At 31.8% G+C, this 12,237-nt stretch overlaps 1 protein-coding gene across 1 annotated transcript; it reads right to left on the reverse strand.

Annotated features, from left to right (window-relative positions):
- On the reverse strand, positions 1 to 12,237 carry LOC139489031 (4-aminobutyrate aminotransferase, mitochondrial-like). The gene is made up of 13 exons (XM_071275087.1): positions 12,145 to 12,237; positions 11,783 to 11,907; positions 11,148 to 11,265; positions 10,527 to 10,576; positions 9,976 to 10,056; positions 9,301 to 9,393; positions 8,584 to 8,710; positions 7,825 to 7,973; positions 6,625 to 6,762; positions 5,152 to 5,319; positions 2,806 to 2,952; positions 2,087 to 2,198; positions 1 to 1,621 (listed from the first exon to the last, which is right to left on the reverse strand). Exons 1-13 carry the CDS (start codon positions 12,203 to 12,205, stop codon positions 1,464 to 1,466), a joined length of 1,527 nt encoding a protein of 508 aa, XP_071131188.1. The 5' UTR covers positions 12,206 to 12,237; the 3' UTR covers positions 1 to 1,463.

Below are 12,237 nucleotides of genomic sequence, written 5' to 3' on the forward strand. Positions count from 1 at the left end.
TAACGTATACATTTTATTTGTACATTATCAAGAGTATATCTACAATTATCTTGCCTTATGTCCATATGTAGATAGTTTTATGATTTCACATTTCCACTGTTTTTGACAAAAGCTGTTTACACTGATAACTTATGCATACTCATTACTGCATACGAATATGCAAAGGATAAGAAATAACCTTGATGTTGCTATAATGGAGGTTAATGACATTTTTGGGGAATATTGGGGTCTTCCTCTTATCAAGATAAAGTTACACTATTACATAAACCCAATGTACAAAATAAATAAACAAGATGTGATATGATTGTGCATTAGATATCTATCTGCTAAATTACATAAGTATACATAAAGGTCACTGTATGGCCTCGAATTTGACTAAAGCCGATACCGAATATTTATCTATAAAATGCCATAAAGTGAAACAAGTCAAACAATGAAACAGGTACAAAGGTTCTTCTTTTGTTTCTCCACTCCTATCACAGATTTCCAATGTGAATTATTCTTAAAGTTTTTATACGGATACATAACAACTTAGTATGTGGTTAAATTTGTAAATGCATAATCTGTGACAGAATAAACAAATCTGAAGTAAGCTGAGACACTATAACAGTCAACTTATTCTTGGTTATATTTCAGTTGTTTATCTTAATGAAATTGTTTGAGTTAGTAATTAACCACTTTTTATTAAGTAGTCACAATGACATGCTACACATATATATATATTACTAAATTGGGAAACAAAAACGCTTTAATGAGACAAAAGGAATGTAAAATTGGAACAATCAAAACATATATCTTTTGAAGACAATAACAATCAAAACCAAAGAGTAAACAAAGACTCACAAAACCAAAGGACATTTACATCAATTGAAAGATCATGGTAAAATGTAAAAACTCTAAATACAAATAACTATAAATATATATACATATTAAATAATTCTTATTTGGTTTGTATTCCTTTTGAAGTATTAAATATATCTGTGGTCAATAAAGATTGTCTATTTGTACATTTGCGATAAACAAAAAAATAATTGTTCGAACATCCAATCATAAGCTATAAATAAGATGGTAATACATACAATCGATTCAACAAAAACAAAAGTACAATTACTCATTTGCATTTGGATTTGGCTAATCTATACCTGGTGGCCAAACACACATCTGTGTCAAATATAAGTATATAACTAGGGGTACGCAGATTTGTGTATGAATGAATTATTACTAAAACGTAATGAATGTAGTTGTTTAATTTTTCAAATTGGTATTTTTTTTCGAAAAACATTTTCAAGTATGAAAATGGTTGTCCGAAAAGTGTTGATACCTAATCAAAGCTCCACTCTATCTTATAAGTTTAAGTTCTCTTTTATCACCCGCGCTATCGCCTATGCATTTAAAAGCAGATCCCTCCTATTTATTGTGCTGCATGAGCCTTATTTCTAAAAGGTCAAGAATGACATAAAATGTTAAGAGACGGCTTGGAATTGCCTATCCCTTGAGTCAACTGATAGGTCTCCCAACACTAAATTAAATCTGTCAAGGAAAATATCTGCATGATGTTTCTTCAAAATCAGAGTTGGTCGAAATCGTATTGTTTTACTACCACAACCACCTGTGTGAATTCCTATAAAGTAAATTAATATTACTAATATATAAGTTTTGACAAAATGCTAACCATTTAAGCAATTTATTTTATTTTAACAGAAGAAATAAAAGCGATTCTAAACGTTCGGAACATGTTTCTGATTAAAGTTAACAAGTTAACTATTGTCTGTATTGTTCGAATATTGGTACTTTTGATGATATTCGACAATACAGAAGTTTATCAAAAAATAATGTATGATTAATTTATTTTTATTTCGGAATATCTTTTCATGAAATGTAAATAAACTTTTGAAATCGTCATAGCAATGAGAAATGTTCATCTGGTGTGCCAGAATTGGTACTTTTAATGTTATTTCAACCTCTTTTTGTTGTTTTTACTTCATACTGAAATTAGTGAAGATTTTTGTCTGTTTATCGTATTAAATCTTTGCCGAAGAATTCTACATTTGAGTTTATACGTCGTCTTTTATAAATGCATACTTACCTTTCTCTCGAAGCTTTGACATAACGATGTCACGTGTTTTCTGATCTGGAAAATCCACCGCTCCATATAAACCGAGTCCACGAACTTTACTAAGTATATTTGAATACTTATCCTGAAATAAACGTTCGAATCTTAAGACAACTTCTAACAAATTAATCATATATTTGCAGCATTTCAATTTGTAAATATTATCTTAAAAACTTAAAATTGCGAATCTTTTAGATCAGCAATTTTTCAAGTATATTTAATCTTAAAATGTATTTTTGTTTTATTTTTGTGAACACAATTCTACACGATTTCAAAATAAATAGTATTGGTCTTCATTCGTCTCTTTCAAATCGGAAACGAGATGTGTACATCGGTTAACTACTGTCGCCGTAATTGGTAAAGGTGATGACCAGTTGGCACGTTGTATATATTGTAAATATCAGACCAGAAGCTTATATGCAATTTTATTATTATTTATATTTTTTTCCGCTGTCATATTACTAGTACATGAATAGTAATCATCGCTAAATTACAAACTAGATTTTTCTCAAAGCTTCGTTCACAAATGTAAACGGTAAAGCTCACATGCGTCAATTTTGCATGTAAGGTACAATCAATGTGTACTACTATTTAGTTTATCCTTTTTTTTAACCATGGCGTTGTCAGTTTATATTCGATCTATGAGTTTGAATGTCCCTCTGGTATCTTTCTCCCCTCTTCAATCATATTACCTGTAAGTCATACAGTCCATCAAAGAAATGTTTGCCTGTATCATTGGCATTTGTCAAAAGGTGTTGCTCTTTTATCACTTTTACAACGGCTTCTAGGAGGATGACCTTAGAAGGATCACCAATCCATGTATTAAAAATTCGAAATCCCTACAAAAACCAAAGAGTTAAAAGTAGAATTCCCTTATATAGCTTGGACATTATAATAAAAATTATCAAAAAAGATGAAGTTGTATCAAATGAAAGCATAATAATCTACTGGCAACGATTTCAAATCAATTAAAAAGCATCAATGGGCGAGCGGGAAATGAATGTCAAAGTTATTATCCATTTTGTTAGGAGAGAAGCTGTGCCGTAACGGAATCTCCTCCAGCAAATAATGTTATTAAAGCAAATATTTCAAAACCGAAAACTCGTTGAAAGGTCTGCTGCAGATATATAGTAACACAAGTTTTAACTAAAAATGAGACAAATCAAAACCTTTTTTGATGTATTCGAGTGTAAATTCGCAGATTTTTAAAAATTCCGTCAACCAATATATTACGCATACATACTGAAAATATCCCCTTTTTATTGGCATGACAAAACATGTTAAGGTTTGCATGAAACATTCAAAAACCATGATACACAAGTATAAAAACATCGCATACGTAATATCTTTTTTTAGTACCAAATAAGATGAATTGTAGTTTTAGTGGAGGACTACCTTAAGGAATCATAAGAATGGATAGAATTAGTGAAAACCTCTTAGTAAATAGAACTGCCATACTTATTCAAGCAATAAGTTATATTAAAAAAAATCCGAATAAATTTTGGAACGCCAAAAAGTCCACCAAAGGCTGCTAAGTTCATTTATAATTCTTAAAACTCCATCATAATACATGTTGTGCGTTCCTAGAAATATTGGACAGTTGTGTGTCTGTATTTTCTTGACCAAACCAAATATATATATTCAAGATTGATAATACCAAACGTTTGTGAGAAATACCGAATTCAAACTTAACAGCACAAAGTAAACCAACAAGTTCCCAAAAATGAAAAAGATCTGCATGTACAAAGATTAACATGAAAATATGTTTATAAAAAATGAAAATTGATATATTTGATATAAATCAGTGTTGCTTATGTTTTACCTCCTGGTGTCTTCGTGTAGATTGGAAGTTTCAAACCTAAAATAAACGTCACAAAAAACAAATACAGCTATCAGCTTCAATGAATGTGGAAGACAAAAATAAAGTGTACAGTATTTGACTGCTGTACGGCCGGCTTTGATGAAAAATTATAAATATATACTTTTTGTAGAATTAATGACTTCAATCATTTTGCGTTAACCATAATATCGTAGTATAATGTGTGTATCGAATACTTACACTGTATGCCATGTCCCGAAGAATGTTTTAAGTTTAAAGGGATCGCATATTACAATACCGGTTTGCTTCACATTTAGAATAAAATATATTATTATTTGAAATTAAAGACCCGACATAATGGACATTACTAAGATCGACATTGCATAATTTTTATTTTGTATTTATGACTCATCTTATATTCCTGTTACATAGTAACTTGAAATTTGTGTTTGATCTTACTGTAATTTGATATACACTATTCGTACGGATCTTTAAGTTTATCAAGATAATGGTAATTCATTTGGTTTTATATATTTCATTTGATCATTGAATAATGTAAAGTGGCAAAACTAATGATATTACACTTACTCATCCATAGATTATGATATATTTTATAATTGGGCTTTCTATTGTTTCTGTTGCTTTTCCTTTTTTCAAAAACAGATATGACAACCACAGTTTGCTGTTTGTTGAAGCGAGCATGTTTTGTGGTGTCTTTTATTTCTAAGTTCAAGTTTGTTTGCATCCTTGTGTTTCCTCGCTTGGTAGGTTTTTATTCTGTATTTTACTCTCAATACATGGTGCAGATAGAGACAACTTAGGATTTGTATGCAGTTCAAACTGTTTTAATTCAACCATATGTGAGTGGACCACGCCAGGCTATTTCAACCAAGTGTCGTTCTTTTTTGTTTGTGTTTGTATGAATGTAACTGTTTTCGGTTGTTGAAATATTTAAATTCATTTGAATTATATTTTATCAAATTATTTGGAAGCACCTAAACACGCACACATGAAGGTTATAAAGTATGAGAACAAATATTCATAAACTGTTGGAATGTTTTAAATGAAATGTGAAGCAGTTTCCTTACTGGTGCCCATCAGTCTAAATGTATTACTAAACAATAGTGTTTTAGCTTATTTACCGTGGAAAATATTATAACCCCGTTGACACAAAATATAATTCCTGTTCTCAATCATTTATAAGTTTAACATTATTTACCTCATTAGGTCTGAACTTTGAGTTATAGTAGAATCCGCCAGTCAGCATTTTCTTACTGAATGTAACAATGTCGGGAGGTTGAGGAAGATTAAAGTACTCATGTGCCCACATTTTGCCAGTCACTCCACATCCAGTTTGTACTTCATCCATTTGGAAACAAATGTCGTTCTAAAAATATAATAATTTCAAACGATGAACTGGTAGAAAAAAATGTCTTACAACTACTAGTGTAATAAATGGAGACGAATACTGACATCAGGGGACTGAAGTATTCTTGATTAGGTTATCTAGATATACGACAAAATGTATCAAAGGTAACAGGCTTACAAGCGATAGCCTTTCAAAAAGTGCTAAATTCGACTCTTAGCTGATGAAAATGGAAAGAGCTCTCGCTTTGTAGATTAATTCATTTAGTAGAATAGCCACGTGCATCAATCAACAAATTTTACCACACACGTGAGGTCACACGTTATGAACTTGTAGTATCGTTTAACGTTGTTGTTTACTCCAGAAGATTCGTCTTTTTATAGATAAAAGTTACCTGTGTAAAATCTAATTGCTAAAATAGAGACGACAAATCCGATACTCTACGGGATTGAAGGACATTTACTTGGTTTGGATTGTCCTAACCAATCAATAAATTTTAATTATTCACGTCTCGTGATATCTTCCAATCAGGTAGCAAGAAAAAATTCACGCTCTTAGTGTATATCGTTCAATTCTTAATCTCGACTCCTAGGAGTCGAGAATCATTTCAGTGCGTGTACAGAAGAGTTTATTACAGAAATGCCAGCATAATTGAAATTTCATGCCAGCAAATGAGCGTTGACAACTACCAAATTATTAATAATGCCAAATTTGTTCTAAAGGTAAAATTTTGAAAAAAGAATTAAAGATGGGGAGTAACAAAGGTTCCTTCAAAAATGCACCTTTCCCAAAAAAGCATAGCAATAGAGACAAATAAATAAACAAAAACCAAAATTGTTACTGATGTAGAAGTTGCCGTTGAAGATATAACTTACGGATGGGATCAGAATCAATATTAATAACTAAAAAAAGGACCATACGTATTTTTTAAAACATGCTGTCATTGGGTAGAATGTTTCCTTATAAATGCTACCAACACAGTTATAGACATAAAATGATTGTATAAATAATCAGTAAACTCCCAAATGTCACTAGGTGCCGAGGTTTGTTGAAAATAGTACATATTGTACAATACATGTTAGTCCAAATAAGAGGTTTGTGATTGTTTGTTAATGTTTTGTTTCCATACTTTGATATGTATAGAAATCGTTACTGGTTTATCACATATCCTACAGTATATTTTATGAAAACATCTTTTGGATGTTATTCATATAAATATTTATTTTGACGTTTAACTGATCCGACAGGTTAAAAGTCTTGTTATTTATTAAAACCTAAGCACTCTACTCTTTGATATCAACCAAATCAGAAAAAAACATTACTTACCTTGACACATATTTCTTGAAGACCTTTGAAAAATTCTGGAGGAGCGAAAATGTCTCCTCCTTCTGCCTGGATGGGTTCTGTTATTATCCCTACAACTGGTCTGTTTTTCTTGCTCCAAATGTCAATCAAATCTTCAACCTTTACATTGACAATTATATATATTATTTGATTAAGAGTAGCTGCATCAAAAAGGGCATTATTTCAAATACAAAACAAGAATGTTTCCTCAGTACACGAATGCCCCACTCGCACTATCATTTTCTATATTCAGTGAACCGTGAAATTGGGGTAAAATCTCTAATTTGGCATTAACATTAGAAAGATCATATCATAGGGAACATGTGTACCAAGTTTGAAGTCGATTGGACTTCAACTTCATCAAAAACTAACTCGACCAAAACTTTAACCTGAAGCGGGACAGACGGACGAACGAACGAACGAACGAACGAACGGACGGACGGACGAACGAACGGACGCACAGACCAGAAAACATAATGCCCCTCTACTATCGTAGGTGGGGCATAAAAACGATACTGAATTGTAACCACCTAACTCATAAGAAAATGCCTGTACCAAGTCAGGAAAAGAGGGACGAAAGATACCAAAGGGACAGTCAAACTCATAAATCTAAAACAAACTGACAACGCCATGGCTAAAAATGAAAAAGACAAACAGAAAAACAATAGTACACATGACACAACATAGAAAACTAAAGAATAAACAACACGAACCCCACCAAAAACTAGGGGTGATCTCAGGTGCTCCGGAAGGGTAAGCAGATCCTGCTCCACATGTGGCACCCGTCGTGTTGCTTATGTGATTACAAATCCGGTAAATAGTCTAATTCGGTAGGTCATATTCATGAAAGGGAACATGACATTTGTGCGTTCGTTTGATTGTTTGATCTTTTGATTTTTACATTTGATAATGAACTTTCCGTTTTGAATTTTCCTCGGAATTCGATATTTTTGTTATTTTACTTTTCACTAAGTGAAAGATACAATATTTTTTCAAAATTGAAAGCTTTCAATCAAATATAACCCAAATACAAAAGTGAAAAACAAAAGCATGTTATTCAATTTTGCTATCAATAACTATCGAGTACTAGTAATGAATGTGTCATATCAAAATAATATAGAACAGGTATAAAACCAGAAAAAGCCCCAATTTACAATTATTACATAGCTGTCAAATAAATACCTCTTCTAAACATTTTTTTGTGTCAGCTTCATTTTCACGAACGTTTTCTTCCAATGGGTACTTCAGGTCTGGGAAAGAAGCTATTGGCCATTCTGGAGCTGGAAAATCTAGTTTATGTGTCCATTTGTTGTGTGAAACTGCCGCTGCACCTATTTAAATGCGTAATTATTGGTGTATATTCGAAAAACGGATATTCATATGTATTTGCCTTACTTTGTGCAGATACTAAACATGTGTAACCTAATGTCATTTACTCCAATTCTTTATATAACGCATAGTGCAATACAATTAAGAGATAACTGTATTGTATTTGAAGCTTTAAGGACGTCCATCGGTAGTTTTACTGTCGCAAATTTAGTTTACCTGGCGACGCGGAGCGGAGACAGGTAAACGGATATTTGCGACAGTAAAACTACCGATGGACGTCCTTAAAGCTTCAAATACAATACAGTTATCTCTATTTTAATGTTTTCAGAGCTTTAAATCTATCTGATTGGTGATTTTGTTTCAAAATAAATAAAAAATTAAGTCTTTTATGCCATGAGAAATCAAATACATAGAGGTCTGTAATGATACGTATCTACTTAATTGTGTAAGCTGTGATAGCTTTTGGTCTCAACAGATCTGGAAAACAACCAGCTCAAAACTCGATAATCCAGAAATGTGTTGATCTTTTATCATTTGACGGTGTTACATATGTGCACATAGAGAGCATAATGTGTCTGATTTTGTTTAAAAAATAAAAAGTAAAAAACATACCCATTGTTCTGCCATGCAGTGCATTCTTAAAGGATAACACTGTAAGATCAGGACAACCAGGAAACTGGTTTATCAAGCATGATTGCAGTTCTTCTTGAGAAGGTGGTCGACCATTTCTCATTTTCCCCTACAAATAATGCATAAAATGAGAGACGTAAAATTAGAGTTCACATTATGTAAATTTGTTTTGTTTTAAACTCTTTCCAAATAATCCTGAACACTAAGTCTTGAGACTGATATTTTGAAAGGTAAAGGTGCATGATTACTTGTAGAACTAAATGACACAAATGAATATGAAAGGACTTCCTAGATCAGATCCGAAAAGCATTTCAAGATTAATATATTGCTTTTATTTTCGTAGCACATTTCGTTTCGATGCATTCGGATTAGCTTTTATTTTTATTATTATATCTATTGCAAATGTTTTAAGATTTTTCAATATCTGTAAAATGACTTTGCTTAAAATAAAAGATGGACGAAAGATACAAGAGGGAGAGTCAAATTCATAGATATAAAATAAACTGACAACGCCATGGCTAAAATAAAAAGACAAACAGACAAATGATAGTAGAGAAAACACAGAAAACTAAAGAATGTATGGTGTTGGCATTATTTATCTGAAATGTGGATACATACTCATCGAACAATCAGTTCTGTGAAATTAGTAGACATGATAGAATACTTTATCATTGAAAAAGTGTCTATGCATCAAAATACCTGATGTGAAATAAACATCGCTTTTAGTCCGTTTTCAATCGCGCATGATCCACATGCCATTGTCATGACTTCCGAAAGCCCTGGTGGTGCAACCTTGAAAAAGTAAGAATATTCATTAAATTTAAAGTAAAACTAATATTTTTCAATTTGCGTCATATTGTAAAAGGCAATAATTTAGTATTCGGATTTTATGCTTTAGTACCTCAGACTTGAGTCGTCGCTGTCATCATGTCATCATGCTAGCGACATTTTTATCTTTTATTTATATTTTTGAACCAATCAAGCTTTGAAGATGTATCCAATAAATTTCTATGACTGTGTGCTTTAAGATGATATGGCAAAACAAAAAGCGTTGTGATTGATAACACACACTTCTAAAATTGTCCTTTGATAAATGTTTAAATTGTAATGAAACTGAGGTTTCATCTCCCTCGGGCAAAATTGACTGTAGATGAATTTGGTAATTATTATGTACATTTTGGTTACATTTTGGTTTCCTAATGGGATGTATTTGGCTATGTCTGTTAGATTATTTTTAGTCGTATAGCTCTTCAACTGCGTCGATTCTTATACATACTTGGCTTTTAAATATTCGGCATTTGACGTTCCTGATGACGGAAATCAAGAAAAGCGTGAAGAACTTGTTGTTTTGATTTTTTTAATAGTTTGACTTACTTGAAGCAATGATGAACGAAGCCTGGTCACCCAGTCACCTGGTGGGTAAAATCCTAAAGCTGGTCTGTTAAGGAATGCATACTAAAAAGTTAAAACGATATATATAAGTACTACAATCAGTTATACACATATTTTATATGTCATTTCATTGCTTATAATGTTGAAATGTATAATTCTCTTTCATTTCTTTTACGGGTGATTGTTCAAAAGAAGTTGACTAGATATGGAAGGCGTATTACCAATGTTATTTCAACTGATCGGGCGGAGCTTACGTTTTAATTTGCATGAGGACAGTCGATTTGAAAATGTGTGTGATTACGATGATTGCCGTATTAACAGTTATCACTGATTTTTAATCACCTATCATTGACCTCAAAGGAATTTACAAAAGAATATCTGGTTAATGCATTGATGAATGTATCCTAAAACACCTATCTATAGATGGACTGGTTTATTGTGAGCGAAGTGGATAAACTCCGACCAGTCAAGTGAAATAAATTGAGTAATAAACGTTGATGATTTTATTTCACTTGATTGACAAACAAACTTACAATATTATCTGGATTCTGTATGCTTTCTAACATAGACGGATGGTTGTAACCTTAAAAAATACGAAAATGTTAATAAATGTAATAATTAACAAGATACAAGCGTAATAAATACATAATTTGGTATCAGATTTATGTTTTCTATGTTTTCGTTTTATGCATCTACGTTGAATGTGCGACCTACCACACACATTTTAAAAATACATTTAAATTTCAAATCATTATCTGCAAGTACAGCTAACACATCACTGACATGAAATATAAAGGGGTCGTCTCATATCAAGGATGACCGTATATATATATATAGTTGTTTTATACTTGTCACGCTCATGTCCATTCTTGTAAAAATGTAGATTATTTGGCTTAATTTTCGGATGCAACAAGTCATGTGATACTACCTTTGACATAAAAAATCAATTCGCCATGTTTAGGTCTCTACACATAATTTGTAACATATGAGTTTAACAAACTCTATAGTGTCTCAAATTGTGCTAAGGATATACGCTTTCTTAACAAAAATGGTAAGAGACGCAAAAAAGACGTCAAAATTGATTTAATGATTGAAACATGTTCAATTGGCTAGGAAAACAATAAAAAACATAAAATAAATATAAAGCAACCTACCGAGGGGTAGCGACGCTATTTGTGTAAACAAATCCAACATTGTATTTCCGTCTACATCTACAATGTAGTTTCCATAACTTTTGTCGTAGTCAACAAAGAAATGTACAGCGTCTGAATTCTGTGTTACAAATTGACATGATAAAATGCATTTAATAGAAGAAAAAAAACCCATATCATCACGTTTTAATACACCACCTATGAGGCATGCCTGTACTACTATAGAATATGAAATCATCATTTGTATTAGTAAAGATTGTCCCTAAGTATTGATTGATTTCTCATTGGAATAAGTCAAAGCATATTTGTACTCACAATATCAAAATATAGGTAAATAAAGTTAGGTAATATAAGCATTTGTAACACTTTATGCAAAATAAAATACGATTTCCACGTTCAGAAATCAAAAACTCATCAAAGATATCAATCTTAAACGTTTTATGACAGAGGCAAATTTCGTCTCAATTTTTAATGCTCAAAATCCAAAAAGACAAAAAGGCCATATAAAATACGAAGTTGATGGACTTCGAGTAAGTTAGTTCATTAACCATTCCAAATTCTCACTGGGCACTCACTTGCAGATTATTTTCAGCTTTTTTTACGAAACCAATAACCAAGGACAAAAATTGTCAACTTACTTGTATGGTTCCAAGTTGTTTGATTAAGTCCTTAGATTTTGGTCCTGGAACTGAAGTTTTCATTTCTGGAAAATTCGGTTCTGCTGTAGCTCTTGTAACCGTCGCTGACGTCGACATTGGCAAACCTTAAACAAGCAGTAATTATGGTAACTATATAGGTACTACGTTATTTCGTGATGAGTGCTAGTCATACATAAATTTTATGAATCGTATACTGAATTTAAAAAAATCAAATGAGTGCTATGAAATGTATGAGTAACGTTGTCATTATGTTTGTTTTTATACCACTATAGAAATAAGTAGATGTAGTATGATTACCAATGCGACAACTCTCCTTATCATACCACTGACGAAGTACTAACCTTTTGTCATTCCTGATCTAATACATTTTTGAAATAAAGAGTTTATATGTATCCTATTCATTTTCTTCACAAGTTCTAGTATCTTTAGTTTGT

Source organism: Mytilus edulis, chromosome 9 (genome assembly GCF_963676685.1).
Source record: "Mytilus edulis chromosome 9, xbMytEdul2.2, whole genome shotgun sequence".
Lineage (NCBI taxonomy): Eukaryota > Metazoa > Mollusca > Bivalvia > Mytilida > Mytilidae > Mytilus > Mytilus edulis.